Here is a 19,741-nt window from a genome sequence, read left to right on the forward strand (position 1 = left end):
ACCATATATGACCTAAGCGGGGGTATTTCCGAACATGGGACAACAGCTAAATAAAATATAGGGTGCATTTCTTTCAATATCAGAAGTGATGTACAAAAAATATGCCCCCCAAATGATGCATTTGTGAAAAATTGCAAATTTCGAATTTTTAACACTGACTTTGTAATAATTCCTGCCAAAAAACTATGGTGTTAAAATACTCACTGTACCCCCTAGCGCAGGGGTCTGCAACCTTTAAGACAAAAAGAGCCACTTGGACCCGTTTCCGAAGAAAAAAAAAACTGGAAGCCGCAAAACCATTGCAACATTTAAAACAAATATAACACTGCTTATATTGTTTCTTACCTTAATGCTATATATACAGGACCGTGCAGTCAGCTGTCAATCTGAAGAAAAAAAGGACTTTCACTTAACAATATTTAGGCCCAGGCCTGGGGTGGGCTTTTTTATTTAGGCCCAGGCCTGGGGTGGGCTTTTTTATTTAGGCCCAGGCCCGGGGTGGGCTTTTTTAGTTAGGCCCAGGCCAGGGGTGGGCTTTATAATTTAGGCCCAGGCCTGGGGTGGGCTTTTTGAGTTAGGCCCAGGCCTAGGGTGGGCTTTTTTTATTTAGGCCCAGGCTTGGGGTGGGCTTTCTTTAGTTAGGTCCTAACTAAAAAAGCCCACCCCAGGCCTGGGCCTAACTAAAAAAAGCCCACCCCAGGCCTGGGCCTAATAAAAAAAAGCCCACCCCAGGCCTGGGCCTAAAAGTTAGGCCCAGGCCTGGGGTGAGCTTTTTTTAGTTAGGCCCAGGCTTGGGGTGGGCTTTCTTTAGTTAGGTCCTAACTAAAAAAAGCCCACCCCAGGCCTGGGCCTAACTAAAAAAAGCCCACCCCAGGCCTGGGCCTAACAAAAAAAAGCCCACCCCAGGCCTGGGCCTAACAGTTAGGCCTAGGCCTGGGGTGGGCTTTTTTAGTTAGGCCCAGGCCTGGGGTGGGCTTTCTTTAGTTAGGTCCTAACTAAAAAAGCCCACCCCAGGCCTGGGCCTAACTAAAAAAGCCCACCCCAGGCCTGGGCCTAACTAAAAAAGCCCACCCCAGGCCTGGGCCTAACTAAAAAAGCCCACCCCAGGCCTGGGCCTAACTGTTAGGCCCAGGCCTGGGGTGGGCTTTTTTTTAGGCCCAGGCCTGGGGTGGGCTTTTTTTTGGGCCCAGGCCTGGGGTGGGCTTTTTTTTAGGCCCAGGCCTGGGGTGGGCTTATTTTTAGGCCCAGGCCTGGGGTGGGCTTTTTTTTAGGCCCAGGCCTGGGGTGGGCTGGGGAGAGGGGGGTTAATGCTGCCGCGGGGTGAGGGGTTAACCAACCGTTAACGCTGCCATGGGATGAGCCTGGTGAGGGGTTAAGTTACCCCTCACCCCAAGGCAGCGGTAGGCCTCTCACCCCACGGCAGCGATAATGCTGCCACTGCAATGGGGTGAGGAGTTAAGTTACCCCTCACCCCATGGCAGCGGTTGCGTTAACCCCTCACCCCGCGGCAGCTTTAACGCTGCCATGGGGTGAGGGGTTAAGCAAGTGAGTAATGGTACTCACCAGCTCCTCGCGAGGCGTCTTCCTCTCCCGGCGGCGCTCCTCGACACATGACAGTGAGGATCACATGGCCCCGAAAGAAGAGACTCCACTCCGATGGCAGCAGGGCAGGTGAGTAAACGTAAAGGTAAGGGTGGCCGGGACCGGGACAGACTCGCAGAGCCGCAGCAAAGGCTTAAAAGAGCCGCGGGTTGCCGACCCCTGCCCTAGCGAATACCTTGAGGGGTCTAGTTTTTAAAATGGGGTCATTTGGGGGGGTGTTCCTATGTTCTACTACCTTTTAATTTCTGCAAACCTTGCATAGCACATAAAAAAAGATGTACTTTTCAAATTTTCAAATTTTCAAGTTAAATTGTTAGGCTTCTAACTAATTTAAAATGTTAATTAAAAACAAAAAAATGACGTCAAAATAAAGTAGACATCTCAAAGTATAAGTTTCATAAACTATTTGGTCAGTAAGTATAAATATATGCAACCTATTAGTGTTAAAATAGCAAAAAATATAAATTTTTTGTCAAAATTTCATGATTTTTTGCATTGTAAAAAAAAACTACAAATGATATCGGCTTACTTTTACTATGTACATGAAAGACAACTTGTGACAAAAAAACAATGTCAGAATTATCATGATTGGCAAAACGTTACCAGAGTTATTCTCTAATAAAGACAGACATCCCCGATTTGAAAAAAACAGGCCTGGTCTTTCAGGGGTGTACAGGTTTATTTGTATTGGTCCTTAAGGGGTTAAGGCACACACCCATATCCTGTTCGTGAAGTTGTGGCAAAGCCACGGGTTGTCTCGGGGTGCGATGGTGTGGTGGATGGGGCAGATGTTGTAGCCCAGGGGCAAGGTGTTATTAACCCCTAAATGTTCATGACGCCAGGGCGTGGTTTTCCCGGTAACCACCTGAACGGTAGTACCGCTATCCCAATGTTAGACAGGGCAATATTAGTCCAAGATCAGGTAAGGGTTAATGGTAGCTTTACAGAGGTAGACAGATAAAAATAGTCTTTACAGCTAGACCAGGATCCCAAAGAGGTGTCCAGTAACACAGAAGGACCTTGCAGCTTGCTAGGACTTGTGGTGACTTTGATAGACTTTAGTTCAGCCATGCAGACTATAATAGACTTGACTTTAGGCTGGACTTTAGACTGGACTAGGTTGTAGATAGTGACAGCAGACATAGTCTTAACTTACTGGCCTATGGCTGTAGGTAGGCTTAAGGCCTCCAGATATGCTGGACACTAGCTCTGAGACGTCTGGTCTTTACTGTTCCTCGGGTTCGAAGAGAGAGATTGTAATGGCTGTCCCTCTTATAAAGGGGGGCTGAGCCAGAAGCCCATATGTCAAGCTGTAGGTCACCTGGTTAGCTGGTGCTCTCTGGGTAACAAACACATCATGTGAACACATTATCATGTGACAACCCCTTAATGACAATGGACGTAAATGTACGTTATGGTGCCATGGTACTTAACGCACCATGACATACATTTACGCTCCGCCATGACCGGGAGCACCGTTGCAGTCATGTGCTGCAGGTCCCGGCTGCTATCAGCAGCCAGGGACCCGCCGGTAATGGCGGACATCGCGATCACGTGGATGTCCGCCATTAACCCCTCAGATGCCGTGATCAATACAAATCACGGCATCTGTGGTCGTGCAGTACTTTAAATGGATGATCGGATAACCCGCAGCGCTGCTGCGGGGATCCGGTCATCCAGCGTGGCAGCCAGAGGTCCCCTCTGCTGTCTCCTAGGATCTTCTGCTCTAGATGAGATCGAGCAAACCAGAGAAGATGACCGATAACACTGATCAGTGCTAAGCCCTATGGATAGCACTAAACAGTATTAGCAATCAAATGATTGCTATAAATAGTCCCCTATGGGGACTATTAAAGTGTAAAAAAAAAATTTAAAATGTAAAATAAAAAATAAAAATCCCCTCCCCCAAAAAGGTAAAACGTCTGTTTTTCCCATTTTACCCCCCAAAAAGCATTAAAAAAAATAATTAATACACATATTTTCTATTGCCGCATGCGTAAAAGTCTGAACTATTAAAATATATTGAAAATTATCCTGTAAGGTGAACGACGTAAATGTAAAGATTTTTTTTTATAAAAGTCCAAAATTGCTGCTTTTTTGTCACATTTTATTCCAAAAAAAATTAGTGGTACTGATAAAAACTACAGAAAAAATGAGCCCTCATACCACCACATATACAGAAAAATGAGAAAGTTATAGGTGGTCAGAATAGGGCAAGTTCAAATATACAAATTTTGTTAAAATGGTTTGAGATTTTTTTTAAGCGGTACAATTATAGAAAAGCATATAACATGGATATCATTTTAATCGTATTGACCCACAGAATAAAGAAAACATGTCATTTTACCGTAAAGTGTACAGCATGAAAACAAAACCTTCCAAAATTTGCTAAATTGCGGTTTTCTTTTCAATTTTCCCACATAAATAATATTTGTTTGGTTGCTCCGTACATTTTATGGTAAAATAAGTGATGTAATTACAAATTTACAATTGGTGACGCAAAAAACAAGCCCTCATATGGGTCTGTGGATGGAAATATAAGAGAGTTATGATTTTTAGAAGGCAAGGAGGAAAAAACGGAAATGCAAAAATAAAATTAGTCTGGTCCTTAACCCCTTAACCCGGCCATTTTTTGAACATCTGACCACTGTCACTTCAAGCATTAATAACTCTGGGATGCTTTTACCTTTCATTCTGATTCCGAGATTGTTTTTTCGTGACATATTCTACTTTATGTTAGTGGTAAAATTTTGTCGATACTTGCATCATTTCTTGGTGAAAAATTCCAAAATTTGATGAAAAAATTGAAAATTTTTAATTTTTTTAACTTTGAAGCTCACTGCTTGTAAGGAAAATGGATATTTCAAATAAATTATACATTGATCCCCATATACAATATGTTTACTTTATGTTTGCATCATAAAATTGACATGTTCTTACTTTTGGAAGACATCAGAGGGCTTCAAAGTTCAGCAGCAATTTTCCAATTTTTCACAAAATTTTCTAAATCAGAATTTTTCAGGGACCAGTTCAGTTTTGAAGTGGATTTGAAGGGCCTTCATATTAGAAATACCCCACAAATGACCCCATTATAAAAACTGCACCACTCATAGTATTCAAAATGACATTCAGTAAGTGTGTTAACCCTTTAGGTGTTTCACAGGAATAGCAGCAAAGTGAAGGAGAAAATTCAAAATCTTCATTTTTTACACTCGCATGTTCTTGTAGACCCAGTTTTTGAATTTTTACAAGGGGTAATAGATGAAAAATCCCCCCAAAATTTGTAACCCAATTTCTCTCGAGTAAGGAAATACCTCATATGTGTATGTCAAGTGTTCGGCGGGTGCACTAGAGGGCTCAGAAGGGAAGGAGCGACAATAGGATTTTGGAGAGGGAATTTTGCTGAAATGGTTTTTGGGGGGCATGTCACATTTAGGAAGCCCCTATGGTGCCAGAACAGCAGAAAACCCCAACATGGCATACCATTTTGGAAACTAGACCCCTCAAGGCACGTAATAAGGGGTCCAGTGAGCCTTAACACCCCACAGGTGTTTGACGACTTTTCGTTAAAGTCGGATGTGTAAATGAAAAAAAAAAATTTTTCACTAAAGTGCAGTTTTTCCCCCAAATTTACAATTTTTACAAAGGGTAATGGGAGAAAATGCCCCCCCCCCCCAAATTTGTAACCCCATCTCTTCTGAGTAAGTAAATACCACATGTTAGGACATAAAATGCTTTGCGGGCGAACTACAATGCTCAGAAGAGAAGGAGTCACATTTGGCTTTTTGAAAGCAACTTTTGCTGAAATGGTTTTTTGGGGGCATGTCGCATTTAGGAAACCCCTGTGGTGCCAGAACAGCAAAAAATTCCCACATGGCATACTATTTTGGAAACTACACCCCTCAAGGAACGTAACAAGGGGTCCGCTGAGCCTTAACACCCCACAGGTGTTTGATGACTTTTTGTTAAAGTTGGATGTGTAAATGAAAAAACATTATTTTTTTACTAAAATGCAGTTTTTCCCCTAAATTTTACATTTTTACAAGGGGTAATAGGAGAAAATGACCCCCAAAATGTGTAACCCCATTTCTTCTGAGTATGGAAATACCCCATGTTAGGAACTACAATGCTCAGAAGAGGAGGAGCGCCATTGAGCTTTTGGAAAGAGAATTAGTTTGGAATGGTAGTCAGGGGCCATGTGCGTTTACAAAGCCCCCCGTGGTGCCAGAACAGTGGAACCCCCCACATGTGACCCCATTTTGGAAACTACACCCCTCACAGAATTTAATAAGGGGTGCAGTGAGTATTTACACCCCACAGATCTTTGGAACAGTGGGCTGTGCAAATGAAAAATTTAATTTTTCATTTTTACGGACCACTGTTCCAAAAATCTGTCAGACACCTGTGGGGCGTAAATTCTCAATGTACCCCTTATTACATTACGTGAGGGGTGTAGTTTCCAAAATGGGGTCACATGTGTCGGGGGTCCATTGTTCTGGCACTATGGGGGCTTTGTAATCCCATGTGGCCTTCAATTCCGGACAAATTTTCTCTTCAAAATTCCAATGGCGCTCCTTCTCTTCTGAGCATTGTAGTTCGCCCGCAAAGCACTTTAAATTCACATATGGGGTATGTTCTTACTCAGAAGAGATGGGGTTACAAATTTGGGGGGGCTTTTTTCCTATTTCCTGATGTGAAAATGAAAAATTTAGGGTAACACCAGCATTTTAGTGAAAAAATATAATTTTTTTCATTTTCCCATCCAACTTTAATGAAAATTCGTCAAACACCTGTGGGGTGTTCAGGCTCACTATACCCCTTGTCACGTTCGGTGAGGGGTGTAGTTTCCAAAATGGGGTCACATGTGGGTATTTATTTTTTTTTGCGTTTGTCAGAACCGCTGTAAAATCAGCCACCCCTGTGCAAATCACCAATTTAGGCCTCAAATGTACATGGTGCGCTCTCACTCCTGAGCCTTGTTGTGTGCCCGCAGAGCATTTTACGCCCACATCTGGGGTATTTCTGTACTCAGGAGAAATTGCGTTACAAATTTTGGGGGTCTTTTTTTCCTTTTACCGCTTGTGGAAATAAAAAGTATGGGGCAACACCAGCATGTTAGTGTAAAATGTTTTTTTTTTTTACACTAACAGGCTGGTGTAGACCCCAACTTTTCCTTTTCACAAGCGGTAAAAGGAGAAAAAGCCCCCCAAAATTTGTAGTGTAATTTCTCCCGAGTACGGAGATACCCCATATGTGGCCCTAAACTGTTTCGTTGAAATACGACAGGGCTCCGAAGTAAGAGAGCACCATGCGCATTTGAGGACTAAATTAGGGATTGCATAGGGGTGGACATAGGCGTATTCTACGCCAGTGATTCCCAAACAGGGTGCCTCCAGCTGTTGCTAAACTCCCAGCATGCCTGGACAGTCAGTGGCTGTCCAGAAATGCTGGGAGTTGTTGTTTTGCAACAGCTGGAGGCTCCGTTTTGGAAACCCTGCCGTACAAGACGTTTTAAATTGTTTATTTGGGGGGGACAGTGTAAGGGGTGTATATGAGTGTTTTACCCTTTATTAGGTGTTGGTGTAGTGTAGTGTTTTTAGGGTACATTTACACTGTCGGGTTACGGTGAATTTCCCGCTAGGAGTTTGCACTGCGGCGAAAAATTTGCCGCAGCCCAAACTTGAAGCAGGAAATTTACTGTAAACCCGCCTATGTGAATGTACCCTGTACGTTCACATGGGGGGGCAAACCTCCAGCTGTTTCTAAACTACAACTCCCAGCATGTACTGACAGACCGTGCATGCTGGGAGTAGTAGTTTTGCAACAGCTGGAGGCACACTGGTTGGAAAACCTTCAGTTAGGTTCTGTTACCTAACTCAATATTTTCCAACCAGTGTGCCTCCAGCTGTTGCAAAACTACAACTCCCAGCCTGTACTAATCACCGAAGGGCATGCTGGGAGATGTAGTTATGCAACAGCTGGAGGTACCCAACTACAACTCCCAGCATGCCGAGACAGCTGTTTGCTTTCTGGGCATGCTGGGAATTGCAGTTTTGCAACATCTGGAGAGCTACAGTTTTTAGACCACTGCACAGTGATCTCCAAACTGTGGACCTCCAGATGTTGCAAAACTACAACTCCCAGCATGCCCAGACAACAAACAGCTATGTGGGCATGCTAGGAGTTGTAGTTTTGCAACATCTGGAGGGATATAGTTTAGAGACCACTGTATAGTGGTCTCAAACTGCAGCCCTCCAGCTGTTGCAAAACTACATATTCCAGCATGCCCAAACAGCTGTCTGGGCATGCTGGGAGTTGTAGTTTTGCAACATCTGGAGGGCTACAGTTAGAGACCACGGTCTCAGACTGTAGCCCTCCAGATCTACTTACCGGCTTCCGTAGGATCCCGGCAGCCGCCCTCTTCAGACGCACGTGACGCCGCCCGCCGATCAACGTCGCCGCAGCCTCCGGACGGGCAAGTGGACGTCGGCGCCCGGTCCCCCGTTCTGCCCCACCTATTGTGGGTGGGCAGGACGGGGAAAACGAAAGTTAACCCCCCCCCCCCGCCCCCGGTCTGCTATTGGTCGTTGCCTCTGACGATCAATAGCAGACCAATAGCAGGGATAGGAGGGGTGGCAACCCTGCCACCTCACTCCTATGCCTACAGGGGGATTGTGGGTGTCTTAGACAACCGCGATCCCCCTTCTATTCCGGGTCACCATAGACCCGTATGACCCGGAATCGGCGCAAATCGCAAGTGTGAATTCACTTGCGATTTGCGCCGATCACCGACGGGGGCGGGTCTGATGACCCCCCTGGGCATTTGCACGGGGTGCCTGCTGATTGATATCAGCAGTCACCCCGGCCCGGTCCCCGCCCGGCGCGCGGCGGGGACCGAAATTCCCACGGGCGTATGGATACGCCCTGGGTCCTTAAGTACCAGGACGTCAAGGCGTATCCAAACGCCCTAGGTCCTTAAGTGGTTAAGGCCAAAATGGGCCTGGTCCTTAAGGGGTTAAAGGTCCTTTATACATAACACACCTAACACAATACATAATATATATATATATATATATAACTATGAGGGACACACTGCAGGAGGGCCCCTAGGACACAGAGGGACTGAACATAACAGGGCCTAAGTACTGTACGGGACTATATTTCGTACTGGGACATTACATCCTCCTCATGTAATCTCCTTACTACTGGGGTGACACACTTTAACAAACCCCCTCCTTATGTAATCTTCCTACTGGGGTGACATGGACCTTCACTCCAATGCAGTTCAGCACCGCCTCCTCCACAGGATCACACAGGTCCTTCAGTAATCATTTCTTCTACCCTGTTCAGCTCCACCCTTAACATGTGACTGGTCACATGATGTTGACATCATCACAGGTCCTAAACCACCAGCATTTAGAAAGAGGCTGGGGAGAAGGAGGAGGTAATGTGACAGTGCTGCGCTCCTGACAGATAGAGGAGCGCAGAGCCGCTGGAGTTGTTTTAGGGCAACAACTTCACAGTCACTGATTGCCCTACAGCGCTCTGTGAGTGAGGGGCGCACATAGTGCTCAGTGCTATAGCCAGGCAGCTGCTGGCTGCTGCCTACCTGTGAGTGACAGTGTGAGTGCACAGGGGGCGGCGTGCTCCAGGCACATACCGAACAGAGCAGGGGAAGGCAGCGGGAAGTTGTCAGGATTCGGCAGGCTGGTGGTGGATCCTCTGTGTCAGTGAGGGATTGGCGTGGACCGTACTGGAGGATCGGTTCTATGTTGCAACTGGTTTTCACCAGAGCCCGCCGCAAAGCGGGATGGTCTTGATGCGGCGGTAGCAACCAGGTCGTGTCCTCCAGTAGCGGCTCAACCTCACTGACTGTTGAGACTGGCGTAGTACAAAGGAGAAGGCAGAAGCGTGGTCGGACGTAGCAAAGGTCAGGGCAGGCGGCAAGGTTCACAGGCGAGAGGACAATAGCAACGGGTACGGCAACGGGCAAGGCAAAACACAACTGTAGGGAACGCTTTCAAAATGGCACTAGGCACAAAGATCCGGCAAGGGCAGGAAGGGCAAGAGCTCTTAAATAGGCAGGGACACAGTGGGGGAATCAGGAACCAGCGCATCAATTATTGGTGCGCTGGCCCTTTAAATTTACCATAGAGGGCGCGCGCGCGCGCGCGAGCCGGAATGACGAGGATGGGGCCGCAGCGCGCCGGAGCGCAGGTGAGAAGGAGGGGGACGCAGCTCGTGAGCGGTGGCCAGACACCACGCGAGCCGCGTCCCCAGGACAATAGGACCCACGCTCCCGGTCGGTGTCTCTGACCGGGAGACGCCGGGGACCGGGGTCAGCGGAGGTAGGCAGCGGGCGCTCCGATCTGGAGGAGGGGATCGGAGCGCTCGCTGTAACAGAAGTGCATCCTCATCAAAATTGCGCTATAGGTGGAGGCCTATTTAGCATATAGGACAAAACTGCCCTGTGTGTGAGTGTATGTGTGCATGCTTAGGCTGTATATGCACTAATACCAGATGTTTACAGGAAGACTGTCATATGTTTTCTCCCGCACTATCCACAGGTACCGATGGATAGTGCTGGAGACGCTGAACATTTTGAGTCTTACCTTGCCCGGATGCGCTGCGCTGTTCGCCCGTTACAGTTTTTATGTATATTAAAATTTGCTGCTAACTGGCACGGACAGGGTTACTGCCTTCATCTGGCACTGTGACGTAACCACTACCCGGCCCACAGCACCGCCTGGCTAATGAATATTCATAATGGGGGAGATTTATCAAAACCTGTGCAAAGGGAAAGTGGTCCAGTTGCCTGTAGCAACCAATCAGATGGCTTCTTTAATTTTGCAGAGGTCTTGTTAAAAATGAAAGAAGCAATCTGATTGGTTGCTATGGGCAACTGTGCAACTTTTCCTTTGCACAAGTTTTGATAAATCTTCCCCATAATGTCTTACACTCTCCTTCTCATCCCGGCCGATACTGCGGGATGACGCGATGTGCGGGATTTCCTACTATACCCGGAAGCGGTCTTCAGTGCTGCTTCATTAGTCCGGAACAGCGCTGGAGTAAGGTTGTAGGCATGTTATTGCCTACCATCTATTAGCAATATAATGAAGCAGCGCTGAAGACCACTTCCGGGTATAGTAGGAAATCCCGCACATGTGCAGTATCGGCCGGGATGAGAAGTACAGTGTAAGACATTATATGAATATTCATTAGCCAGGCGGTGCTGCGGGCCGGGCGGCGGTTACGTCACAGTGCCAGATGAAGGCAGTAACCCTGCCCGAGCCAGTTACCAGCTAATTTAAATATACAGGAAAAACTGCTATAACGGGCGAACGGTGCAGCGCATCCGTGCAAGGTAGGAGTCAAAATGTTCAGCGTCTCCCGCACTATCCATCGGTACCTGTGGATAGTGCGGTAGAAAACAGTTTTCCTTTAAATCAGAAATGTGTCCATGAATTTAATTTCTCTGGACCAATAATACAATCACTATTACTTTGAAATGATTCTATATCTAGAGGGGCAGAAAGGGGGATGCAATTATCAGTCCAGGGCACCAGAATGCCTTGTCCACTCTGGGTCCAGACCAAGTTGACTGCAATTTCCTCTAAACAAATTCCTCAATGTTGGCAAACAAGTCTGTTGTGAATAAACCTATGGATCACAGTAGTAGAAGGACAAGCAAGCATGAAGTTCTCATGTTCAATGTAATTAGGCTTTCACTAATATGAGACCATGACAAAAGTGAGCAAGAGGTTATGTTATTTTTTTCATCCTGGCATGGAGGGGATCAAGGAGGCAGCTGACTACCTACCTACATTGCTTTTTAGCTACCTGGCTACATATTTAATTATCTACCTAACTACCTACCTAGCTATTTAGCTACCTAGCTAGATATCTATCCACCTACCCAATTACCTACCTAGCTACTTGGCTACATACCTGGCTACATATTTACCTACCTACATGGTTACCTACCTACCTAGATAGCTACCTACCTGGCTACATACCTACCAAGCTAGGCAACATACCTAGCTAGCTACCTACTTCCCTACCTAGCTATCTGGATACCTACTTACAACTTAGCTAGATGAATACCTACATGGCTACCTACCTAGCTACCTACTTACCTACCTAGCTACTTGGCTATCTACCTAGCTACTTATCTATCTTTCTAACTAGATACCTACCTGGCTATCTATATACCTACCTGCCTGCTTATCTTGTATATTTGTGATTGATTTCATCACTGTGCATAGGTGCATGGTGAATCTGCAACAAAATCTGCATGACACACATACATTTTTGCTGTGTTTTTGTGACAGATCTGCATGAAAAAATTCGGACACATGTAGACTCCCCCTAATAGGGTGTAATTAGCCCAAGTGCCTAAGGCAGCATATGCTGTACATAGCCCTGGTCTCATGTATAATGTATATTTCTGGATTATTTCTAAGGGGACATGTAAACTTAAGCTTTTCATTCTTCAAATTGACGTGGAGAGCTGTATTCCATGCTGGGTAGTATAGTGGCCACCCAGCATACCACCCATATTCACAAGCCCTAATCTAACAATACTCATGCATGAAACTTTCTCGGCATCAATAAGTTGCTTCAGCAATCCAAGTTGCTTCAGCAATCCAACTGCCCAGTGTGAATTGCGTTCCGGGGAAACAGGCAGTTCAAGCTTAGACATGCAGACTTTTGAACATAGTAAAAATATTTTTTACATAAAAACATGATTTAGGGTCAGTTACAGTTGTCACACCCCTCCATCTGCTTGCATTGAGGGGGCGGAGCGTGACATCACACGGGGGCGGAGTCGTGACATCACTATTCTCCGTCCCTGTGATCGCTAGTAATCAGACTGGGAGCGAGCACGCTCCGGGGCTGATTATAACGGGGTGCGGCATGGAAGATCACGGGGGTCCCCAGTGGCGGGACCCCCACGATCAGGCATCTTATCCATATCCTTTGGATAGGGGATAAGATGTCTTAGCGCCGGAGTAGACCTTTAAATTTACGGATTGGATTTAAATTTTTAGTAGAAGCACATGAAAATAAATTGAATATGTACTGTAAATACATTATGAGTCCTGGATTCTTACCATCCATTGGAGGTCTTTCTAAAATATCAACAGGTCTTTCATGTATAATGTATATTTCAACCCTTGGGAAGAGAACAGATAACCCTGAAGTGTCAAGATAGTCCTGCAGGGAAAAAAATTATCATTCACTAAACAATTTATACAGGCAATATTGTCATTGATGTGTATAGTGACTTTACCTACACCATATGGACAAAAAGATTGGGGCACACCTTATCAAACATTTGCTCCAACGACTGGCACTGTATCTAGCATTATAAATTGAATTTAGTTTAAAGTTACAATGACAAAGGAAATGTCATTGTACAGTAAGGTACAGTTATAAATTGAAGCTAATTTAACTTGAGAGACTATTGCATTATAGTATTATATGCATATTCACCTCTAAGCAGGGTCCTGGTGCTGGTAAGTGGCTTAAACAATCTTTCATTTGTTCAAGAATTTCAGAACCTAAATTCGAAAAAAAAAAAATAATTCGACTTTATTATGCACTTTGTTCTAGATATGTTTTAATGTGCAACTCTCAGTTCACATCTGTCACAGATACTGCCACTTTCGAAAGGAGAAACAGCACTACATACAGCAGTGATTTCCTTCAAAGAATCATATAACAGAGGGGAAACAGACAGGAGATGGAGATTCTGAGTATGGACATAGACGGCAATGTCTGCGGAGTGGAGTCTGCCTGAAGAATGAACAAGTTCATTCTTTTGGCAGTGGAATTTCAGCAACAGAATGTCCACTACTGAAATCATGCAGTGTGCACTGTGCAGCGGAATCCTATTGCCAGCCTAGTCAGTAGATACCATCAGTTGTTGCTGATGATTGTCAATCCCACACTGTTTAATGGTTTTCATTTATAAAAACACAGAGAATTAATTGTAGTAGATGGCGTTTACTCAGGAAAACCTCCCTGATAGTTTAAATGGGTATTCCAGGGATAAAACTCTTTGCCCTGATCGCTGAGAGTCCAACTTCTGGGAACCTCCATTATTACGAGAACATGGAATGAATTGAGCAGAGAGTCTGCACATGCACCCATCCACACCATTCATTCTCTGTGAAGTCGCCATAGGTAACACTTAAATCGAAATAAATAAAAGTAGAGTTTTAATTGCAGTGACATCCATGTCATATGCTGGGAAAGAGCATACCTGGCACTTATCATGACATGTCATAATAGTTAAATCAGACCTATCTTGGATCCTTTAAAAATGGAAATCATGATGTCAATGTGAACAAAGCCTTTATATGTTCTAGGTCATCATACAATATATGCAGTACATATCACATTTAACTTCCCATGACATTTTACTAGATCAGCCTCACAGACATATGTTAGGCTGGGTTCACATATGTCCATTGTCTGGCATAGTTTTCCTTCGGCATGCACCGGAGGGAAACTGATGCTGGAACTTTTCCTATTCATTTGAATGGGACAGTTCACAATCATCTAGTGTCTCAATTTTGACCCCGGATGGTTGGTCTCACTTTACAGCACTGGATAGGGTAAGGAAGCTTGCTGCGTTCACCTGTCCAGTGTCCAGAAACAATGGACGCCGGATGCCATACAACTGATGACAGCTGATGCATGTTGTCATAAGTCATGGCATCAGTTGCGTCGAGATCTAGGCTGAGTTCACCTATGCCGGATGCCAGACATATGTGAACCCAGCCTTACTTAGCTCAGAAAATATTTATATCAGTAACTAGTGTTTTTTTTATTACAGATCTCACCTAATGAGTGAAATATGTCCGATTCTTCAAGGATTAGATCATCTACCGCTTGGTCCTGCAACTATTAAGAAGGTTACATATTTTCATCAAAAGTAAAATTACAAGAAGGGATTATGTGAACAACGCGTTTAAATATAGCAAAGCATTACAAACATTAGAGTAGTGATTGAACACAATTCAGGACCAGGCAATAGAACAGAAATAGGTAGCCAGTGGTACGATGAAAAAACAGTTTATTCGGATCCCATAAAACCGCATGCAAGCGGGACTCAGCCAGGCAACCAATAACCAATAGTCAGCGTGGACGTGTTTCGGGTATCCACCCTTTGTCTCAGCACGTTGTATTTGACTACAAAGACAGGTTATATACTGGCATCTATCAGGGGAAAGGTGGAGTCAGGACAAAGTCCACACTAATTAACCCCCTCATGTATGTACATCTACTTACCGTAAAGCCTGTGCAGGTAATTCACTCTTAAGAGCAGAGTCTTGTCATACGAGGCACACAATTGCTGCTGTGCCCGTGGGTGAATTCACTCATGCCAAGCGCAATTGTTCCTCCCAAGAATTGTTCAATAACGAATCTATTGTGGTGAGAGAACGTTTGACCAATAGGGGTTATCCCCCAAGACTAATACACAGAGCTTTAAATAAGATATGTGATAAAGATAGGAAGGACCTATTGATCTCATCCAAATCTAAAAGTGGTAACAGGAACATAGGAACTAAGTGTCCTAAAGATGATAAGGTTACTTTTGTCACTACTTTTAGTACAGAGTATCATGAAATAACCAAAATTGTAAAGAAGTATCTACCAGTTTTATCGCAGGATCCAATCTTGGCCAAGTTCATACGTAGAGGTTGTAGGTTTTCCTCTAGACGCGCTCCTACTCTTGGCAACATACTGTCGCATAGCATGTTTTCTACCACCAGCGAGATCGGCCCCACCTGGCTACAGGTAAAAGGGTTTTATAAGTGTGGCCTTTCTCGCTGTGTGGTATGCAAACATGCACAAGTAACTAAGGAAGTTGTTGCTTATAATACTAACCAATGTTTCCCTATACGCTCGTTCATAAACTGCCAAACCACGTTTACAGTTTATATCATATCCTGTACTAAATGCAAATTAAACTATGTGGGCAGCACAAAGCGCCTTTTAAAAAAACGCATACAGGAGCACATTCGAGCCGCAGTCAATCCGCACCATGTGAACGCCTCCACTGTCTCTAGACATTTTCGGGACGTTCACGGTGGTGATGTCTCTGACATGATTTTTTGTGGCATCGAATGTATCCGTAAGCATTCGAGGAGGGGATCGGGTTAGAACGCTACGAAATAGAGAGGCCTTTTGGATACACAATCTTCAGACCACTCATCCTAGTGGTCTGAACCTTAGAAATTATTTGATTCTTCATTATTAATTGTTTTCACTTTTAGGTCAATATTTATATTGTGCGGTTTTTCCTTGTGGTTTTTCTATTTTAGTTTTTTCTCTTTTTTTCTTTTTTGTCTTATGTTTTTTTCTTATTAACATAGGATTTATATTGTTCCATAATTGCATTTATTGTGTGTAATGTTATGTGCAACAATACCTTACTACTACTTACAGGTTTACCTTTAAGTGTTTGTTAGGGTAAATCTGTTGAGGGAACGGAGTGGGTTAATTAGTGTGGACTTTGTCCTGACTCCTCCTTTCCCGTGATAGATGCCCGTATATAACCTGTCTTTGTAGTCAAATACAACGTGCTGAGGCAAAGGGTGTATACCCGAAACGCGTCCACGCTGACTATTGGTTGTTGGTTGCCTGGCTGAGTCCTGCTTGCATGCGGTTTTATGGGATCTGAATAAACAGTTTTTTCATCGTACCACTGGCTACCAATTTCTGTTCTATTGCCTATGCTGGAGTCTGCAGGCGTGTTGGGTGTCCTGAGAGCTGACCTCATCTACTTTACAATTCAGGACCAACTGACTTTCAGGCCTGGGCCATTTACTCTACCTATATGCCTTAAAGGGGTTATCCAGGAATAGAAAAACACAGCTAATTTCTTCCAAGAACAGCTCCCTGTCTGTTTCTAGGTTGGGTGTGGTTTTACAACTTGGCTCCATTCACTTCTATGGAACTGAGCTGCAGGACCACGCCCAACCTGGAGACAGAAGGAGAGCGGTTTTTAAAAGAAAGTACTCACTGTTCAGCTTGGTAGATGCACAAGGCTCAGTGGAGGAAGGGGTGGGGAGGGAGGAGGTGTGCATGCTGAATCTCAGCACAGCCTCTACTAGTTTTGAGTTTAGTAGAAAAACATGATTTTACATATAAGCCATCTGCCCATGTCTGCTGCTCTAAGCATGATATACAGTAGAGCTGACACAACTTCCATTAAACATATAAACATAAATTCATAATGCTGAACTTTTCATTAAACTTTTCATTAAACTTTAAAAATAATTTCTATTTAAAGGGGTACTGCTGCATGGTATGGTTAGGTGCCCATAAAGTTCATTCTAAGTTTTACTATCTATACAGCAGAGAGCATTTTCTTGTCCTCAAAGAAACTGTGCACATGCCCCTCAGCAGGGTTGCCAACCTGATTTTCTTTTTTTGACAACTTAAAAAAAAATATTCACAGTAGGCTTATATTTTTATGTACAGACTGTAAAACCAAAATTAACCCCTTCAGGATCAGGCTGATTTGGGCCTTTCAAAATCAAGCCCCATTTTAGTAACAAAGAGTATACAAAGAGAAGGTAGCTTAGGGCACCTTATCAAAATATGTCTTTGATTAAACAGATTACGTGTGACCACAAGCCAGTTGGCACTGAACAAGCTCACCAATTGTGGTAAATTATGCCACCTGAGGCGCAGTCACAGAAGAAAAGGGAGGAGAAAGAGGGGGGGAAGAAAAACACTAAGGCTAACTGCAACATATTATACCTGGCAAAACAGTCTCCCACTCTGTCACAAATCCCGAAAGCCTTGCAAACGAAAGAACCAAAGATTTATTGTCAGAATTCAGACTTGGGAGGTTACACCTGTTTTTTTTTTTTTCCTTTGTCTTGATACCTTGGCCTAAATTTTCTCAGGTCTTTCCTGACACTGCCTGCGCCAAAAACTTCCCCTGCCTTTTAAGCTAAAAATGTCCCTAGAACCATTGGACTGGAGAAAAGCCGATGAGCTTGTCCGGCAGGGAACAGAAATTAGTTTTGGAGGCTGTGTCCCCCATCCAAGGCTTCAGCCAATTCGCTCTTTGGATTGTGTTTGCCAAACCCATATTTTTGCCAGCAATCTTGAGAATCTTCTGTCTAGAGAGAAATAACAAAAATAGCCCTAAGCTAATTTGAAAGAATTCATCTAATTCAGTAACTCTGTATGAGACATCCCATCCCTGGTATCTAAAGATAGATGACTCAGCCAGGGCCTAAGTACCCTAGACACAGAGACAGATAATCTGGCCTTGAATAGGGATGTCAGGTTACAATGGGATCTTCCTGGGAAAGTCCTTTACTCAATTGAAGTCATAAGCTGGAAAAAACAACACATTTTTGGAAAACCTTGTAGATTGTTGGACCAGGTCCAAATGCTTGTCTGTTTTTTCCACTCCTTGTCCATGATGGACTTTAGGACCTGATGGATAGGAAGAACTTTAAATTTGATTCTGAGTAGGTAAGGCAATATCTATCTGCACCTTCTGCTCAACTCTTTTTTTTTTGACTCAATGCTTAGCTTTACATCAGTTTATTAGCTGATTCATTCCTGAATATATATTAATCCTCTGTCACTGTTTCTGAGTCAGAACTGGTATCACTGGACTTTGCAGAGGTGGAGGAGATCTCATCTTTTCTATGGTGTTTACCATTTTTAGGCTTCAGTGCAGAGGACTCTGTTTCCTTCATATGTACTTGAAATCAGGAAATAAAACTTTTTGGCTTCCTCAACAAGCCCGGGCTATACACTGAGCACAGATTAGAAGCAGCATCTTTAATAAGATACTGTTGACAGCTTACACAATGATTAGTAGAGGATTTGCATCTGGTAGAAAATGGATGATGAGCAGAGCAAGCTTAACAATTGCCTCCTGGAAAATCATCTGATATTGGCTGTTCACAACCTTTGCAGAGTCTATGCCTGGACTGCGCATGGACAGTAGCAGCAGACTGGAACTCCTGAACAAACACTGCTGAAAGCCGGTGAAAGCACAGGAGAAGTTCTAGACTACTGTCTATTAATACCAACGGTAGGCATATAAAAAGAACTGTCAGGACTCTGCACGGTCAGTGATGCTGCATAATAATAAAAATTTCCACAATGACTCTACCCTACATTCAGCCGTTATTATACTGTTTACCAGGACTCCACACTGGCTGACTTAGACTGGCAGACATAGATAGATATGCCAGGACCTTCACTAGCAGACAGACAGTTATTCCAGCACCCGCAATGGATGGCATAGAATGATTTGCCAGGACCCTGCACTGGTAAGAGGTGCCATCTCTCATCCAATTGGCACCCCGTTGCAGATAGGACTCCGCAAGACTGTAGATATACAAATTTCACAAAATACAGGTGGGCAACCTAAAATAGCATAGAAGACTGAAAAAGAACACACAGTATCTGGGGATTATGTTACCTTTAGGCTAAGTTTCTACTTTGTTTTTTGTCCTGTGTTTTTTTTGTTTGAAAAAAACGCAAGAAAAAGCGCCAGTGCAATTTCCTGCATCTGGCGTTTTTCCATTTGTGTGGAAATTGCATTTTTGGCCCTTTTTTTTTTTTTTTTTTTGAACCCAAAATATTCTACCTACCTACTTACCTGCTAGTGGGGGTAATAATCAAACTACATGCCAACCTGTGGTAGCCCAGTACAGAATGTGCCATTCTGTACCCCTGTCAGTCCTATAAGGTGGACTCAGTCCATGTCCCCTGGCCCCACACTCCTCAGGAATCTTTTACAATATAAAGTTATATTTGAGCTAATGTAATGCTGTGAGTTGTAATATTATGTTATTGTGCCTTTAAATACTGTTGCTAAGGGCTATGTTACCCTTAGCAACAGTATTTAAAGGCACAATAACATGTTGGTGACCAATGGGACATCTTTACATTGCTCCTATATATACCTGGGAGGAGTCAGTGTAGTGGAGTCAGTGTAGTGGAGTTGAGTGCATGCTGAGGAACAGTTGAGTTAAGACCTGAGAAGTTGTCTGGTGTTCCTGAGGGAGGCCTAAGGCCTAGTCACGCAGCCATGCATCTACTACCAGTTAACTCCTACAGTTGAAGGTCAAAGCCTGGTGGTAAG

At 44.1% G+C, this 19,741-nt stretch overlaps 1 protein-coding gene and 1 long non-coding RNA gene across 3 annotated transcripts in view; one reads left to right on the top strand and one right to left on the bottom strand.

Moving 5' to 3' along the window:
- LOC130355565 (uncharacterized) overlaps nt 1-19,741 on the bottom strand; it is an 89,803-nt gene that overhangs the window by 30,406 nt on the left and 39,656 nt on the right. The window contains exons 3-5 of the mRNA XM_056555857.1: nt 14,454-14,514; nt 13,099-13,166; nt 12,717-12,819 (exon numbers count right to left, since the gene is read on the bottom strand). Coding sequence (XP_056411832.1) covers nt 12,717-12,819; nt 13,099-13,166; nt 14,454-14,514 — 232 coding nt within the window. The remainder of the gene's footprint in view (nt 1-12,716; nt 12,820-13,098; nt 13,167-14,453; nt 14,515-19,741) is intronic.
- Nucleotides 14,445-19,741, top strand: part of LOC130355567 (uncharacterized) — a 28,590-nt gene continuing 23,293 nt past the window's right edge. The window contains exon 1 of one of the 2 annotated variants that reach the window (XR_008888582.1): nt 14,445-14,525. This is a non-coding gene — a long non-coding RNA (uncharacterized LOC130355567). Of the gene's footprint in view, nt 14,526-19,584; nt 19,737-19,741 lie in introns of those variants that run through there. The other variant, XR_008888583.1, reaches the window with a different exon arrangement.

Source organism: Hyla sarda, chromosome 2 (assembly GCF_029499605.1).
Source record: "Hyla sarda isolate aHylSar1 chromosome 2, aHylSar1.hap1, whole genome shotgun sequence".
Taxonomy (NCBI): domain Eukaryota; kingdom Metazoa; phylum Chordata; class Amphibia; order Anura; family Hylidae; genus Hyla; species Hyla sarda.